Below are 18,117 nucleotides of genomic sequence, written 5' to 3' on the forward strand. Positions count from 1 at the left end.
CTCCACGAACAGTCTGGCTCCCTTGAAGTTCCCTTGGTCGGGTGGGTCTGGCCCTTGGCCATGCGATGGAGCGGGTTCAGATTGTGTCCAGGGCATTCCTACCCCCACCCCATTGCCCCGACCTCCCTTCCAAACTCAAACTGGCTCCCAATCTGCCAAACTTCTGTTTCCTCCTTTCCCTCCTAGAGATCTTCGGTCCAACTCCCTTCTCGGGAGGTCCTGGGGGCCCAGGGAGGGAAGGGAGCCTTCTCAAGGACACAGTGAGCAGGAGCCAGATTTCCTTCCTCTTCCGAAGGCTGGCTTCCGTCCCAGTCTAAACTCATCATCCTTCCAGGGCGGGGAGCCTCAGTGGTTAGCGGAAGGGGAGCCCTTGCACTCCTGGACAGCTCCCGTTTTCAGGAAATTTTCCCCCAAGTTCTCGATCAATCCACAAGCATTTATTGAACTCCTACGCAGTGCCAGGCACTGAGGATACACAGACAGAACCAGAAAGGTCCCTGCCCTCATGGAGCTTCCATTCTACTGGGGGGAGCCATCTGATGGGCACAAAGCCCTTTTGTCGGATTGCATTGTAAACACAACTTTCCCAGGCCGGGGTTCCCAGTGGGGAGTCTGTCTGTAACTTCGCCCCACGACTCCTCCTAGGCCTGCCCTCCGGGGTCAGGCAGAACCTGACACTCCTCTAATCCGGGAACCCGCGGTCCAGTCTCCTGCCCCCTCAGAGGCTTCTTTGCTCCGGGCTGCCCATCCCTAGTTCCTCCATCCCACCCTGCACTTCCAGCCCTTATCTTCCTCCTTCCTGAAATGGCCAGAACTGGACTTCCGGCCCTACCGGAGCAGAGGAGAGAGGCACTGTTGGCCTGGATGACCTCTCCCAATACGGCTGGCTAGGTCAAGCCTGTTGATTGATTAAATGCTTGTGGATTGACTGATTGATGGGCATGGGGCTGGGTGGGGGGAGGGGAGGTGTGGCAGGCCGGACTCCAGCTCCTAGGATCCTCTTACAGTCACCAGATCCTCTGGGGCAGGCCTGGGCCTCATGCCCACCAGGCCCCAGCCCCCACCTCCGGCCACTGGCCCCAGCCCCAGCCAGGCCCTGCCGCCCGTCCTGGAGTTCACTTTGTCTCCTGGGCTTGTTGTTGTAAGATGACTCCGGGATTGTGGGCACCAAGCCTGGCACACAAGGCAACAAGGTACATGTTTCAGTCTCATCTGTGACATACAGGCCACGTGTATGACACTGGCCCACAGCACGTCCTTGCCCCAGACTCAGGTGGACTCCCCTGGAGGGGTCCATGCGGGCTGGATGACTAAAGGACACCCGTTTTCCCAGACCCCTTCACGTGTGCACACGCCGGGAGGCTTGTACATTCACGTGCAGCAGCCCTTCCTGGCACTCCTGTGCCCAGAGGGCATGGCTCAGGCCTTCTTTCCTGCTGGTCAGAGGGCAGCATGAGGGGAGAGGTGAGGGCGGCCCTCCCTTCTCCAGGGTGGTGTTTCCTTCCTCACTTGCTTTTCAGCTCTTTCCTGCTTTCCACACGCTCCTCCCCATCCAGGGCTTTTGCTCCTGAGTAAGCATGTGTGGGGGCAGAAGGGCTGGGGGAGTGGGGAGGCCATTGGCAGAGCCAACCTGGCTCCTCTCCTCCACTGGTCATGCATCTGGGAGCAGAGAAGGGCCAGCGCAGGCACAGGGCAGTGGGGACCCCTCCAGCCCTCCAGTGAATTAAGGCATCTCGCCCCCTTTCATCAGGCTCGCTCCCAACCTCTAGGAAAGCCCTGCTTTGCCAGAAAGCCTTCCCAGCCTGCCTGAGTCCCAGCCGGGCTCCCCTTGCTTTCAGCCTGAGCCCTAAGCCACAGAGAAAAAGCCTGAAGAACTGAAGAAGCCTGGAAAGTCCCTGAGAGCCCGGCCTGGGGCTGCTCCTCCTTTGGGCACTGGCTCAGCATTTCCAGCCTAGGCCTGGCCAGCCGCTGAGGACCCACATCTCGGAGCCTGTTTCTGCCCCACAAGCAGTGGCCTCTGCTGTTTTCTAATTCAGTGGCCGCGAGAGCCAGAGGAATGGAAGCTGTCCTCCTCCTCCCAGCCCCTGGATCCCTGCAGGGGGAACAACCATGACGCCATTGGCACAGGAAGAGGCAGGGACCCCAAGCCCCTAAAGCCAGGGGACCCATTTTCCTGGGCACAGATAGTGAAAAGTGACTTTCCAATTCAGGGAGTCTCTTGGGGGAGGCGATCTTGAGATGGGGGAGCCCCTAGGAGTGGTCCCAGGAGCACAGCTCCTCCCCTTTGCCACCAGAAAGCATACCCCTCAATGTAAAGTGGGGTGTCCCGTCTCCCACCCTGACTGAAGCCTAAGGGCCAGCCTAGACGGCCATCAGAACCCACATAGGCCCCCAGGCAGGCACTTGAATCACTCTCAGAACTAGAAGGGAGCTTTAGTCCAATCACTAACCGAACAAAACTATTCCTGAAAAGTGGTTGTTGAGTCCACTGGGGGATGGGGATCTCACTACTTCCCAGGAGAGAACTTCTTTTGAGCTAAAACCCGACTTCATGTTGCTTTCCTTGACTGCTCCTGGTTCTGCCCTCTGGGATCCAGCAGAATGAGGTTGTCCTTGGGATGTCTCCTCTTGGACAAAAACATTCCTGACTTCTTCCAAACCATCTTTGGGCTGCATGGTTTGCCATCCTGGTCTCTTTCCTGAGAATGGGTGCCCAGGACTGAGCCCAGGTATGGCCTGACCAGAGAACAGGGGGACCTTCACCTTCCTGGTCCAGGACACTGTGCTCCTTTGATCTCAGGCCAACATCCCGTGGGGTTTTTTGGCTATCACATCACACAGCTGATTCACATTGAGCTTGTGACCCACTAAAACCCCCAGATCTTCTTCATACAAATTGCTATCTCTTGTTCTCTTAGTTTGTGAAATTGATTTTTTGAGCCCAAGAATAGAACTTTATGTTTGTTCTTTGGTGACGTTTCATCTTATTCATTTGGCCCAGTGCTCTAGAGCCTGTCATGATCTTTTCTTGGCTTCTGACTGTCAGCCAACTGTTAGCTCTCCAAGTTCCTGGCGTGTGTGTGTGTGTGTGTGTGTGTGTGTGTGTGTGTGTGTGTGTGTTTGTGGGGTGGGGGTGGGGGGTCACCAGCCTGAGGATCTCTGGGAGTTTGTTCCATTCTGGGCCAGCTCTGATCATCCTTACAAGGAGCTGAAATCTGCTCCCCTGCGTCTCTTGGTCCTGCCCCATGGGGCTAAGATTATCCCCATGACAGCCTTTCCCACATATGCGGAGAGGGTATCCAGTTCTCCCTAAGCCTTCTCTTCTCCAGACTGGGGGTGTTTACCCCCAGTTCCTCTACATGAGCCTCGCTCGGCCCCGTGCCCAGGCCTCTTACCATCCTGGGTGTCCTGCTCTGGCCTTTGTCCAACTTATCAGTGTCCCTCCTAAAATGTGCCACGCAGGCCTAAACACGATACTCTGGGAGAGTTCTGAGAAGGGCCGGGAGAGCTAGCAGACCTGTCGCCTCCCTCACTCTGGACACGAGTACTCTGGAACCACATGCTCGTCTCCACTCACAGCTCGCCTATTTTCATCCACATAAATATGTTGTTCAGACGTACATATTCAACCGCACACCCCGACGCCCAGACGCAGCTTCCCCCGATCCGCTCCAGGCCGGAGAAGATGGGGGTCTTCTTTGTGAGGCCCTGACTCGGCCCCGAGAGGACTCATGCCCTGGCCTCTCTCCAACCCTGGGTTCCGAAAGTCTGCCACAGGGAGGCTGGGGCCTGCCATTAGATCCCCCAACCTACCCACATGACTTCTATTCCTGAGTGGGCTGTGGTCCTTTGGGTGCCTCTCGCATCCCTCCTCATCCTTGTTTATCCATACACTGTCCTCTGGTCCATGGAATGGGCCCCCCACACCTGAGCCAGGGAATGAGGTCGCCTCAGGCTGCAGGGTCTGCTGTCTGCTTTCTGAGTCTGCTCTGGGCCCTCTAGGCTGGGGAGGGCGATACTGATGGGGAAAGCTGGGCCTCGGGGTTGAGCCCCGTCTGGGGGGTGCCTGGGGCCCCCAGCCTCCTCATGGCTCAATCTCCAGGCCGTCCATTGGCAGCTCAGGGGGCTTGAAGCTGATGACCTCTTCATAGGTGAGCTCTGAGTGGGGAGACAAAGGCCAGTGGACAGAGGGACAAAGAGACAGGTAGACAGTGACAAGGACACAGGGGAACAAAGGAGTGAGTTTGAAGGCCCAGATCGCTGACCTTCTCCCGCCCCCCGAGAGCCCGCGTGTTTATTGCCCCCGCCTCATCACTCGGTCCCCCTACCCCAGCTTCCAGCCTGAGGAAGGTGGTGGGACTTAGGGGGATAGAGCCTAGGGCAAGATCACATTCATACAACGGAAGGAAAGGCCGAATTCCAGCTAGAGGGAGATTAAAGTAGTAAAGATGTTGTTTTCCCATCTATACCCATTGGACCCCCCCCCCCCCAGATCTATCTGCAGACCCTCCATGACCCCCAGGTTAGGGACTCCTAACCCAAATGAAGCCAGCCCTCCCCCCACCAGGCTGATGTTGGAGAAGAGCTGGGGACATCTTTCCTGTAGGAAGTGGAGCAACGTTCTCCCCCAGCTCTGAAGAAACCGACTGCTGGCCATCCCATTGGGCAACGGCCACTCAGTCACGCCCTGCCTCACATGGGAAGAAAGGGAAGCTGGTGGTGGCCCAGAGGGAAGCCCAGCACTCAGCCCTGGGGGCCTGGGCTGGATGAGCTCTAAAGTCCTCCAGCTAAAACCCTCTGATCCTACAACCAGCTCGAAGAATTTAGGGTTCAGGAAATCCAGGGGCAAGCAGGAAGTCAGGCAGCAAGAATCAGGGAGACCAAGAAACTGGCCTCCATGAAATCGTGAGACCTGTCTCCTGCAGTCTGGGGGCCACAGCCTCTCCCCTCACCCTTCCACTCCTCAATGGTCCTTTCTTTGTTCTCAATGCTCTCGTCATAAGGCTCAGCCTCAGGCTCATCCTCAGGATCATGGTACTGGGCAAAGTAGGGGTGTGCCAGGGCCTCCGTGGCACTGACCCGTCGGTCACTGTCCAGTACCAGCATCTTCTCCAGGAGGTCTACAGCTGGGGGCAGGGAAAGGCACGGAAACATGGGTCAAGCAGCCTGGGGTCACTCACGACCTTTCCCCTCTAGGCCTCTGTTTTCCCATCTAGGAAATGGGGATAAATTTCTCCCTCAGACACCACCCAGTGATGTTTGCCCACCTCTAATGTATAAATCATGTATTGCTATGTATTACAGCAACAATCTATATGGGCATCCCTCTGTTAAATATCTCCAATTTATCCTGACCATAGCTTGTTTGTACTGAGTTGTTTTCATATGGTCTCCACCATTAGGCTGTATCTTCAGTGCTTAGCATTGTGCCTGAGACACAGTAGGTGCTTAATAAATGTTTAGTGGCCAACTTACTGCTTACAAACTCTATAAGGGCATGGATTAAGTCTTCTCTAATAAAGGATAATGTATGCACAGTACTTTGCAAACCCCAAATCACTATATAAATTCTATTGTCATTATTGTTGCTGTTACTATATCTCTGTATTTCCCCCCAGCACAGATCAGGGCCCTGCATGCAGAATAAACTTAAGAAATGTACATGGATGAACAAATGGATTCCCCGAGCCTTCTCTACCTGTTGATTGTTTCTGATCCCTCTTCCCTGCAGGATAGGAGCAGTGCTGAATCCTTTCCAGGCATTTCCTATCTCCTTCCTACAGGGAGCGGTTTATGGTGTGATCTTCTCTCAGCCTTCTCATCACTAACCCCTTCTCTCTAAAGATTTTATCAACTCCATCCTAAATTAGCTTATTTTTAGCCTAGGAGCAATATGTTGTTGTGGTTCAGTCACATCTGACTCTTTGGGGTTTGACCCATTTGGGGTTTTCTTGGCAGAGATACTACCATTTCCTTCAATTCATTTTATAAATGAGGTAACTGAGGCAAAGAGGGTGAAGTGACTTTTCCAGGGTCATATAGCTAATAAGTGTCTGAGGTTGGATTTGAACTCAGGAAGATGAATCTTCCTAACTCCAGGCCTGACACTCTATCCACTATGCCACCTAGCTGCCCAAGCAACATAATGACCCTCATTTCCTAGTGGTGTCTTTCTCTGTTATATGGAGATTATATAAGATGAAAAGTTATTACTACATTCACAATAGCTCTGAGCCCCCGGTTGGGAAAACTCCTAACATTAGGAGACAGTAGAAAGAGCAATGGATTTGAAGAAGGGAAACTGGCTTTAAATCTTGACTATGCCATTTATCACCTGGGCGACTTTGGGCAAGTCCCTTAGCCTCTCTGGGCTTGAAAAATTAGGGGACTGGACTAGAGGGCATCTGAGATACTTTCTAGTCCTACATCTATAACCCTATGAGCCTAGATCCCCAACTTTCTTTGGGGGCCAGTTCAGGCCAGTTCAGTTCATCTCTTCCTGTGTCCTGTCCTAGCTACTTAATCCTTAGGTGAAAATAAGCTTTCTCACATTTCTTACCATACTTTGGTGGACTTCTTTTGAACTTATCTCACTCTCCCTTAGGGAACAGAAGTAACTTTCTAAGGTCACAAAGCTGGCAAGTTTTAGAGTCTTCCCTTATTTCTTTCTATCCCTCACTGTCTCCTTCCCTCCTCATTCCAACTAGAATATAAACTTCTCCAGGACAGGGTTTGTGTTCAGTCTCTCTGTGTCTCTCAGTCTCTCTGTCTCTTCTCCTCTCTCTGTCTCTATCTCTGTTTCCCTCCCTCTTTCTCCTTCTCCTTTCCTCTCTCCTTCCCTCTATCCATCTCTCCTTCCCTCTCTCTGTCTCCCCCTCTTTCTCCTTCCCTCTCTCTTCCTCTTCCTCTCTTTCTCCCTCTCCCTTTCTCTCTCTCCCTGTCTCTCTCCCTCTCCCTCTCTCTTTCTGTCTGTCTCTCTCTCTCTGTATCACCGGCACCAGGACCAAGTGGGGACCCCATTATACAACAGGTGCTTAATACATGTTTGTTTAATGGAGTCAATATATTCACTCCCCTCTAAGAGGAGAAAAATTGAGCACTGACCCTAACTCTGTCTCCAGTATCCTTCACACCAACCCTTCCCCTCCACACCCTATTGCCCTGGCCCTGTAGTCCTCATGACTCCTCACCCTCATTCCTTCAATACCCTTTGCCACTCCTCATCAGGTCCTCCCTGCCTCCCATTTCTCCCTGTTCTCTCTCTTCTTCAACTTCCCAGCCCATCTCTTCCTCCTCACCCAGGGGGTTGGCTCCTCGGAAGATGCTTCTGAGGTCCTTCTGGGGCATGTGGGGCAGCGACTCAATGTATTTTCGGGCCTGGGGAGGGGGGGAGGCAAGAGGATGTCAAGTCCTTTCCTTGTAAACAAGGCACTGCATAACTTGGGGAGGGGAGGGAGGAGGGAAGAGAGGAGCGAGGTCTGGGTGACAGAACTAGAAATGGGTGAGGAACAGCAGCAAGGAAGAGGGATGAGGAGAGAACCCAGCTGGGCCACTCACGTGCTCCGATGAGATCTTCTTCAGCAGCTCGGAACTGGGGGTCCCAACCACCTCCATGATCCTCTTTAGTTGGTCAATGTCTGCTCAGTTCAGGAAAACCAAAGCTGGGCTCAGACTGCCCACCCAAGGCCCCAGGACCCAGCCTCGGAAGGAGACCCCACACCATTAACACTAACACCGAGAAAACCATATGGCAGAACGAATAGAGAGCTGGTCTTGGAGTGAGAAGGACTCAGGGTACAAAGTCTGCCTCTGCCACACACTGGCTGGGTGGCTCCACAAGTAGCTTTGACCCTCAGCATTATAGGCAACGGACACTTCCATGGGGGATTTCCATTCAGGGAATTTCCTAAGCCAATGAAATCACAGGTTTGGACATGGACACACAAACACACACACACACACACACACACACACACACATCCCAATGAAAAAGAGAGCTCTTTGAAGATTAAGGTTTCTTAACAAAATGCTTCCTTCGAAACAGGCTGGGAAGGAGATGGTGTGAGAGTGATTATTCCCATTTCGCAGATGAGGAAACTGAAGTCAATTCTAATCCAGGTTTACTGACTTCAAGTTCAACATAACTGAAAGGGCATTGTCCCCACTCCTTGAACCTGCTCCTCACAATGTCCTCTCATATGTCCAAGGATACAGTCATTTCCAGGGAACAATGCTTTTCCCTTCAGGAGTTCCGCCATGATGCAGCCTACAGACCATATGTCCACTGCAGGAAGGAGGGGAAGGTGGGGAGAGGGAGAGATAGAGAGGCAGAGAGAGAGAAGGAGAGAGGGAGAGAGAGACAAAGAGGGAAGGAGAGGGAGAGAGAGGGAAGGAGAGAGATAGAGACAGAGAAGAGAAGAGAAGAGAAGAGAAGAGAAGAGAAGAGAAGAGAAGAGAAGAGAAGAGAAGAGAAGAGAAGAGAAGAGAAGAGAAAAAGAGACAGAGAGAGACAGAAGGAGAGGGAGAGACAGAGTCAGAGAGAAGAGAAGACAAGAGAAGACAAGAGAAGACAAGAGAAGAGAAGACAAGAGAAGAGAAGACAAGAGAAGAGAAGACAAGAGAAGACAAGACAAGAGAAGACAAGAGAAGACAAGAGAAGACAAGAGAAGACAAGAGAAGACAAGAGAGAGAGAGGGAGGAGAGGGAGAAGGAGAGGGAGAGAAAATGAGAGAGAAATTGGTGGAGGACTCAATTTGAGCCCTTATCCCCACTAGGAGGCTCTCCACTCCAATCCCACCTGCTCCAGTTTATCTGGACCTCCTTCTCTGATTCCTCCAGTCCTAAGAGTCTAAGCACCCCATCCCACCCCAGACCCAGAGCTGGGTCACACCCTGCCTAATCTCTGGGACCAATCTCTGTTCTACTGGCCTGAGCTAATCCTGTCCTGTTTTGGAGGCTTCCCCTTACTCCTAACCTGTGAGCTCCCAGAAGGTAGGGCCAGGGGCCTTTCCTTCTCACCTCCCTTGCCAGACCATGCCCACTCACTTTACTGGCCAGTTTTTCTTTCTGACACTTAGGTTCCTTTTTCTGAAATCTTCAATGCTGTTGCTGCTCTTGTTCCCTCTCTCCCTCCCTCCCTTCTCCTCACCCCTCTCTCTTTCTGTCTCCTTAACACCCCATGTATGCAGCCCACAAACCAGCAGGAGGTCTTTTCAATAACTTCATGACCTTCTTGAACCCCAGGGAAGGTGTGAGCCAAACTCACGGCAACTTAAGCCAGAGGGCAGCTCTCTTTTGGCCAAGCTTTGGAAGAGGCAGAAGGGAGGTTGTCAGTTCCCAGAAAGGAATTCAGGGTTGGCTATAGAGAGAAACTGCTCAGCTCGCCGTCTCCCTTGGTCTCACCTCCACTTGAGTAAATTCTTCCCAGGGAAGCAAATTTCCCAGAGCATGCCCTAGGCCCACATTCCCTTGAGAACATACAAGTTCATCTGAAAGCCAGACATATTATCTGTGGCACTATGCCCATCTAAATAAACCTGAATGAAAGGTAATACTTTGTGGTCCCTTTATGCTGTCATGGCATCGTGGATAGAGCTGGTCTTTGAGCTAGAAGAACCTGAGCTCAAGTTCAGATCCCGACTCTGTGACCCACAAACCCTCAGTGCTCTGGGCAGCTCTCTAAGATTATTAGGTACAAAGAAGGTGCCAGCCTGCACTGAGAGAAGGACTTTCCTCCCCTGGGAGTTCACTGAGCACTGAAGTCAGTCAGAGGTCTATTTCCTATCCATATTGTACACTCTTGCCCCATGAGGAGCCCCTTCACTTGGCCTCATCTGTCTGCTCACCTCCTCCTCCTCACTCTCTCCCCGGCCTCACTCAGCCTTACCTGTCTGGTTATAATGCATCCAGTTGAGCATGATCTCAGGGGCACGGTACCAGCGTGTGGCGACATAACCCGTCATTTCATCATCTGTCTGTCGGGCCAGCCCAAAGTCCAGGATCTAAGGAGCCAGAGACAGAGCTGAGTCCTTCAGGCCAAAAGGAGAAAGACATGGTCCCACCCTCGCAGAGTCCCTCCTCTAAAAGGACCCACAGGACACATCCAGGGCAATATTAAAAGCGAGACAAAGGAATACAGGGCAGACTGAGGGCAATTAGAGAGGGCTCCCTGGAAGAGGCAAGATGGGAACCGATATTTCCTTCTTTTGGGACAACTTAGGATAATTGAAAATCCAATGAAGGTAGCAGCAGTCAAAGGGACAGAGCAAGAGCAATGAGCTGACCTCCCCTCTCTCTTTTGGTTGGTCAGCAGAAGTTATTCTCTGATTCCACAAAGCCACTTCTTATTTCAATGAGCATGGATAATCTAAAAAGGGTGACTTAACCAAAGTTCTCCAGGCCATCAAGTGACACAGCTGAACCCAAGTCCTTCACTCTTTCCACCACCCTGTAGACCTTGGTCCTTTCTCTCTATGTAAATGTGATATTAATGTAACCAACACTGAGCTTCTGTCAACAGCAGCTCCAAAGGACAACCAAGAGATCCATGAGTTGGTTTCTGTGTCTGTTCTTAGGTCTGACTGCCTGGAAAAGCAGCGTCAGCACACAAATGTGCCCTGACAGGCAAAAGGCAAATCTACTTTCTTGCTTTAGCTAAAGACCATCATGAGAAGTTTCAGCCATTTAACCAAGCCAAGGGTATTTAGGAAATAAACCACTGGCTATAGGAATAGGCACTGAGACAGAAATACAATTCATGCAGCAAGAGCCCTGGGTGTAGGGGCGCCAGGGTGATATGGAGCTAGATTCTGTCTATATTTAGGTGGCCCGCTCTCTTTGCCTTTATTCCTCTCCCCAGAGGGTTTCACACAGCCAGATACCAGGAGGTTTAGGGCAGGGGAAACTGGAAGCTGATAAGGAATGAAGTCGACTCAGCCCTCCCCCCTTGCCCAGGCAGTGCCAGCCTCACCCTCAGCTCACAGTCCTCATTCACAGCCAGGTTACTGGGTTTCAGGTCCTGTAGGCATCACAGCAAACCCAAGTGAATTTTCGTTCCAGGCTCATGGCCCACCTGAATCCCAAAGCACTATTCACCCTAGACTGTGTCTCCCCACTCCCCCTTCTATCTTCCTCCCTACTTGAAGCCCCGATCCCAAAGCCCCCTAGTGATCTTCTGGCCCAGGTCCCAGCCATACTCACTCTGTGAATGATTCCAGCCGAGTGGATGTACTGAGGGATGTAAGACAGATAGGAAGGTGAACCATGAGCAGGGTCCGGCCTAGGGTCCCACTTGGGACTTGTCCAGTCCCAGGAGAGAGCGAGTCAGGGAGGGCAGAATCAGGGAGACATCAGGCACAGGGGAGAGGGGGGGATCCCAGGGCCCATGTCGGTTCTCACCTTCAGCCCCCGCAGCAACTGGTATGCCAGGAACTGGATGTGTTCATCTGTTAGCTTCTGGCACCTGACGATGTTGTTCAGGTCAGCTCCCATCAGAGTGGTCACCAAATACCTGGAGGGAGGCCCAGGAACGGGGGGCCAGGGATCAGGAATCAGAGGAAGGGGATCCAATGATGATCCAGGAAGCAGGGATCAGGGATCAGGGATCGGGGGACCCAAGAATCAGGGACCAGAGGAGAGGAGTCCAACGGTGATCAGGAGGCCCAGGGATGAGGGATGAGGGATGAGGGTGGGGGTGCCAGGAACCAGGGGCCAGAGGGGGTGTATCTAATGATAATCAGGATGCTCAGGGATCAGGGATGAAAGGGCCCGGGGTCAGGGAGGGCCCCAGGAGGGATCAGGGATGAGGCAGGTCCATCACCAACAACAGAGGCAGAGCCACAGCCTCAGGCTACTGTACTGACCCCCCATGTCAGCCCTGGGCTGTGGGAAGGAACATCCCTCCACCCCACTCACACTTCATTGAAATTTTCTATGGATGTGGCTGGCGTGAAGACATCTAGCAGGCCGATGACCTGGGCAGAGATGGGGGGCTTCCTGTCAGTGGTCTCCAGAGCCCAGTGGACCCTCCCCCCTGGATGCCAGCCCCCTGCAGCTCCTCACGTTTTCATGTTTCATGTGTTTGAGCAGCCGTAGCTCCCGGTACGTCCGCCTGGCATGGACCAACGACTGGAAGGGGCGGGAGAGCTTCTTCACAGCCACCTTTTGCCGAGTGTGGGTGTCATACGCAGAGCTGTAGAAGAAGTCCCAGTGAGTGATGGGGCTAGATTAGGAGAATGTGGAACTCCTGTACCCTGTCCCTCTCCTCCCCCGGGGGTAGGCAAGAGGCCACAGGAAAGGCCCCTGAAGACCAGGACAGGTAAATGGAGCCCGTCCTAGACTGGCCCCTCACATGCAAGAGAAGAGAAGCTCTTAGGACCCGAGAGGAAGACCCCCATCCACATCGCAAATGATACCCAAGACCACACAGAATGGTGGGGGAAGCAGGCCCACTAGGGGATGAGAGGAAGGGAAGGAGCCTGAGCCCTGGCCCCGGAGGCCCCGTCCACAGAGGCAGCAAGCACACCCGCCAAGAGCCAACCTGTCCAGGCCCATCTCTCCTATTCTCTCCCGGAGAGCCTGGGCAGGAAGGGTAGCACGCACCCGTCCTTCCTCCCACTAACACAGTATTCTAGGTTTAAGGCTGATGGGGTCTTGGGGGGGATGGAATCCAGGCCTCTCATGTTGCAAAAGAAACTGAGACCTAGGAAGGCAAAACAGATAGAAGATGCCAGAGGCAGAACTGGCAAGCAGGCCTTCCCGATTCCATGCCCACTTGGCCTGCGTGTGCCACTAGCCAACAAGCCCCTTTGCTCCCCCAGTCAGCTGCCTCTTTTCCATCGGGGTTCACTCCTTCCACCTTTCCCTTAGTCCAACTCCTTGTTACTGTCCTTACCGGCCTCCTGGTCATTCTCCACTTTTCTCAGAGCTCAGGGAAGCTCAGTCTCTTGCCCCAATCCCTGCCCTCATACTCATGGCTACAGTTGTTTTGTTCAGTTGTGTCTGACTCTTTGGGGGTTTTCTTGGCAGAGATACTGGAGTAGCTTGTCATTTGCTTCTCCAAGTCATGTGACAGATGAGGAAACTGAGGCAAACAGGGTGAAGTGACTTTCCCAAGATCAGACAAGTGTCTGAGGCTAGATTTGAACTTGGGAAGATGAATCTTCTGGCTTCAGACCTGACTCTATCTGCTGCCCCATGGCTAGCGATGTGCCTTCCTATCCTCTGGCCTCTCAGTTCACCAAGCTCCCTTGCCCTCCACCCCCTTCGCTCTACCTCAGTCATACACAGGCTTGGCCTTGACCTTGTCTGTGGCCATTTCTCCTAAATGTCCTACCTCCAAGGTCCAGCAGCACTCCAAAATCCCTCTCTGACCACAAGCTCTTCTCTTTCCATTTCTCCTTCTGCCTCACCTTTCCTAAGCCCACTCTTTATCCTCCCTCACGGCCCTCTTCCATCCTTTCACGGTCTTGACCCTTTGATTAATCAGCTGAACCCTGCCCAGTCAGCTACCCTTGCCCTCTTATCACCAGTCACACCTTGCCAAGCCGCCATCCTTGGCCATCTTCCTCTTGCATCTCTACTCCTTCTCTTCTACCTTCCACACTGGAATCAAGATTCTCACTTCCTCCTGAATGCCCTTCAAGAGCAGATAGGGGGTGGCTGATTGTGGTCTGCAGAGGCATGGCAGCCTTGATCTTCCCGGGTTGATCTTATGCCACCCTCTACAGCGGTTATTGCAAGCCTTCTCTCCTCCCCTCAGACCTCTTATGCCACCCCTGTGGCCTCCTTCCAGGAGATCTCACTTCCTCCTTTACCACCCTCTTCTCCCTCCCTCTATCACTACTCCAAACTCCTCTGCAGGAGCCTCAACTCTGCCCTCCTTCTGAGATGACTTCCCACATCCTCAGCACTTGCTGCTTGCACAAGTCTCGCATCTACAGCAGAACACAAGCTCCTCGGAGGGCACAGAAGAGAGTTTTGCTTGTTTCGTGCCACTCTCCTTCCTGTTTAATGAACATCTGACTTTCAGCTGGCTCTCTGGGGGGTTTTAACATCGTGTCCCAGCAACCCTGAGAAGACGTTATTATCCCCATTTTAGCACCAAGGCCAGTGCTCTTGGGACATCTACTTGGTGACTCTGGAAACAAGAATTGACCTCAGTTTCCCTTTCTTATGAGCTCAACTGATCTCCGAGACTCAGATCTCACTTAGCTCCAGGATGCTCCGAGTTCCCTCCTTCCTTGATCTCATGGTACTGAGAGAGGAGGGCAGAGGGGAAGCATCAGGAATGTACCACCGGCATCCATTGACTGGGCAGAGCACCCAGCTGACGTGTTAGGGTGGGGATGGGGGATCAGTAAGCACCTGAGATGGCAATGTCTGCCGTAGACTTTCTCTGGGCTTTGTCATCGATTCTACTTTTCATTTGTGCCTTATTAAACTCAAGCCCGAGGGAAGAGGCAGTTTAATTTCTATCCCTAGGGACCAACAGTAATTATCGGAGCCAGACAGTCTGGCAGGTACTAAGGACAGACGTACACACACACCTGAACTCAGCCTGCCACCCAGGACCCCAGGGTCCCCCGCCCAACTGGCTCAGCCACTCCAACAATGACCCAGGCTCTGGGCACTGCTGGCAGCTTCCCCCTCCCACAGAGTGTGAACAGACTAGTGCCACGGCCTGCCCTGGGGGGCCTAGAACTCACAGAGCCCCCAGGATGAGAATCTGAGGACAGGGTCTGGGCTGCCTCTTGGCTTTCCCCAGACTGAGAGCACCCTGAAGGCAGGGCTCTGGCCTGCTCCTCCTCTTGGATGACAGGACACAAGGACTTGCTCTTCTAAGCTTTAGCTGAAGCACAGCCAAGCTGAGCTGGGCAGAGCACAATCCGGAAGGGGAGGGAAGACAGATGGGAGATACTTGAGGAGCTCAGCAGCAGTTCAGAGTGGCAGCGCCACACTGACTCACTAATCTCACCCTCCTTGGGTTACCAGGGGGCTCAAGCCAGGCTCAGGCGTGGCAAGGGCAGGGCCCCAACAGGCCCCTTTGGTGGGCCAGACTAATAGGGGAAGGGGGAAGCTTGAGAGATGAGAGACCTGAGCCAGGACAATGAGGGGAAGCAAAGGAAGCAGGGCTGGGGAAGTCGCTTCCTGGCTGCGGGCAAGGACAGAGAGGGAGGAAGGGAGTTTCTCGTTTCAAAAAAAAGTTCAAAGCTACACAACTGGAGTGGCCCAGCAAGGCTGGAGCAGCTGCCTGCCATTTAGCTTCCAAAGAGGCCTGCACTGGGTGGGCAGAGACAGTCCTCTCCAGGTAGCTCTCTCCATCACCCCCAATCCAAGTCAGCCGCTAGAGGCCCGGATCCTAAGCTCCAGGCTGGCCTGCTCCCAACCACCCATCCTGGGAGACCTCAGCATCTGGGAATCCCACTGAGACCACCACAAACTCACCATGCCCAAATGGGACCGGGCATGTTCTCCCCAAAGCCGTCCCATTTCTGGGGAGGCTTCCACCCCACTGAGGCCAGCCTCCTCTGGCTTCTGGTCAGCTTGGCAACAACTTTCCTAATATGTGGGCCCCAGAACCGACCACAGGCCACTCCAGACATGGACAGTGAAAGTAGCATCTTCCTGCTCCTGGGCAGCCTGCCTCTTAACATAGCCCAATGGGGAGTTCAGTTTTTGGCTTCCAATTCATGGCGTTGACTCATAGTAAGGCTATGTGTGGTCAAGGAAAAGGCACTGAATGTGGTCAGAGGACCCAAGTTCAAATCCCGGCTCTGCTACTTGAGACATATATAACCTCAAACAAGTCATTTCTCCTCCTGGGGCCTCAGTTTCCTCATCTGTAAATGGGGAGATTGGAACAGATGATGGCTGTAAGGTCCTGTGCTGGCACAAATCCTAGGACTTGGCAGGCCACTAAGATGCTCACATCTTTTTTAGAAACAGAAATGGCTGTCTAGCCTCAAGCCACGTTTCGGAATCATAGCACAAGCCTTCACGCTCTTCCCCATTCGATTTTCCCTTGTTAGTCTCAGCACAGTATCAGCCTGTCAAGACCATGATCTTTTTCATCTTCGCCAAGTCACTGGTGAAAATAATGAGTGGCACAGGGCTAGTCAACGTCTTGGAGCGTGGTAGCCCCCCCTAGTAAACACCTCCGTGGGCAGCATGGATCCATTAATCGCTGCCTCTTGGGACTGGTTCTCCAACCAGCTTGGGAATCTCTCCAGCCTCGGAGAACTTGTCAAGTCCTGTGCTGAAATACAGGAATCCACTCTCTATGACACTGGCCTGTTCTGGGAAGGAGAACGACCCAGGAAGGGCCAGAAAGGAGGTTCATCTGGCCCGACTTGCTTTCAGGAATCACCTCTTCCCTTTCAAAGTTCCCACAGAGCTGACCAGAAGCAGCTGCCAGGTTCATCTGGCTACAGTGTTGTCTGAACTGGGTGATTTCCTTGCTCCAGAAACTCTAATGGCTCCCCAGTACCCACAGGAGAAAAAGTCCAAATGTTTCAGCCTGACATTCAAGACTTTCTAGACTCCAGCTCTGACCTCTGCCTCTAGCGTACTCGCTCTCTTCTCCCTCAGAGAGATACCAGATGCTCCAACTTGCAGAGCAAACTCCTCAGGCCATTTTCCTTCTCCATATCTTTGCCAACATTGTTCCCTTTGCTTGGTATACTCTTCTCCTTCCTAACTGCTTATCTCTTCCTCCCGGCATCCTAGCCATACTCTGAGACCCAAGGAAGAGCCTCTTCTCTGGAGGGCTTCCTTTGACCCTAACCGCTGGCTAGATTATCTTTGCCAGACTTGTCCTGCTCCAGGCCCTCGATTCGCGGCCTGGTGGGGGAGTCATTTGGGTCCCTGGCTTCAGAAGTATCATGGCGCAGTGTGCCCAGAGCCAGGGTTCTGGGCTCCAGGCACAACTTTGCCACTGGCCCATTTTGTGTGGGAGAGAGAGCCTGGCCATCTTAGGTGCCCTCTCGTGGCCTCCGTTTCTGTGAGGACGCTATCCAGTGATGTCATTGGTCCTTTCCTCATCTCCCCTCCTCTGTTCCATGAGAGCTCTGGCCCCAAAGGTCTGGGAGGCCCCTTCCTGCTGTTGGAAGGAAGGGAAGCTCTCTGGGGGCAGGGCCAGAGCCTCTCTCAGCCAGAGACGGCCTGCACACATCAGCAACCATCCACAGAACTGAGTCCAACAAGAGACCACCCAGCCCCAGGCTGAGCAGAGCTGGGGAAGTACCCAGAGACCTCTCGCTTTCTTCCCAGCAGGCCCTTCCTTCTGTTCCCTTCGGCTTGGCTACAGCTGTTACCACAGTGAGTCTGCAAAGCCCGAGCTAGCCCAGAGCCAAGGTGGGGCCCTGTGTGCCCCCTGCAGCCCGGTGCTCCTTGAGCCTGAGCTGCCCATCCCTCCCTGCACAGGGCTGTGGGCTCAGCCGCCTCGCAACTTGGTTCTCCCTGTCCCTGACTCTCCATTCTGAGTGAGGGTTGTCTTTCTTCCACTCCCACAGAACTGGATCTGTCCCCTAAAGGAGGAGCCCCAGGGCTGGATCTGCCCCTCCACCGGGGAACTCCTCCAGGGCTTTGTCTGCCTTTCAGAAGAGGGACACCCCCCCCCCCCCAGGGCCCTGAGCTCTCCCACTCCGGACCCAGGACTCCGGAGAGCAAGGCCCTGCCCCTCAGCCCCCCTGGCCTTCCCACAGAACCCCAAAGGCTCAGCATGCGTGTGGGTTAAGTAGAGGTGGAGACAGCCCCAAGAGTTGCCACCCAGTGACTGGTCAGAAGATCAAACACTAGGAAGTCTTCACCCCCCCCCCCCCAACTCTGTGGATTATCTGGGGCTCCCCTGTCTCCCAACACACCCCAGGAAGTCAGTGTGAGTGGGACAGACCGACACCGCCTGGCCCACAGTCACACAATAAGTACCGGGGCTGCCTCTTCCCGACCCCCTCTAGAGAAGGGGCTTTTGGATCGTCCCCAGTACTAGCTAATGCGCTCGGCCCCTCCGGCCCCCATCTCTGGCTCCTGGCCGAGCTAGGGCCAGTCTGGATTGCGGGGCCCCTTCCTCCCCAAGATGCAGGGGTGCTCCTGCCAGCTTGGGCGGGGGGCGGGGGCGTG

General features: G+C 53.6%; 1 protein-coding gene across 3 annotated transcripts in view; it reads right to left on the reverse strand.

Moving 5' to 3' along the window:
• Positions 1-457: 457 nt before the first annotated feature.
• The window catches only part of MAPK11 (mitogen-activated protein kinase 11), an 18,185-nt gene continuing 525 nt past the window's right edge, over positions 458-18,117 (reverse strand). Inside the window, exons 2-12 of one of the 3 annotated variants that reach the window (XM_044677499.1) lie at positions 12,061-12,190; positions 11,914-11,972; positions 11,398-11,509; positions 11,200-11,229; positions 10,970-11,017; positions 9,887-10,001; positions 8,213-8,284; positions 7,558-7,637; positions 7,299-7,377; positions 4,953-5,126; positions 458-2,736 (exon numbers count right to left, since the gene is read on the reverse strand). In XM_044677499.1, the coding sequence (XP_044533434.1) occupies positions 2,537-2,736; positions 4,953-5,126; positions 7,299-7,377; positions 7,558-7,637; positions 8,213-8,284; positions 9,887-10,001; positions 10,970-11,017; positions 11,200-11,229; positions 11,398-11,509; positions 11,914-11,972; positions 12,061-12,190 (1,099 nt within the window). In that variant the 3' untranslated portion in view covers positions 458-2,536. Of the gene's footprint in view, positions 2,737-3,123; positions 4,159-4,952; positions 5,127-7,298; positions 7,378-7,557; positions 7,638-8,212; positions 8,285-9,886; positions 10,002-10,969; positions 11,018-11,199; positions 11,230-11,397; positions 11,510-11,913; positions 11,973-12,060; positions 12,191-18,117 lie in introns of those variants that run through there. The other 2 variants (XM_044677500.1, XM_044677501.1) reach the window with 2 other exon arrangements.

Source organism: Gracilinanus agilis, chromosome 5 (assembly GCF_016433145.1).
Source record: "Gracilinanus agilis isolate LMUSP501 chromosome 5, AgileGrace, whole genome shotgun sequence".
Classification (NCBI taxonomy): Eukaryota; Metazoa; Chordata; class Mammalia; order Didelphimorphia; family Didelphidae; genus Gracilinanus; species Gracilinanus agilis.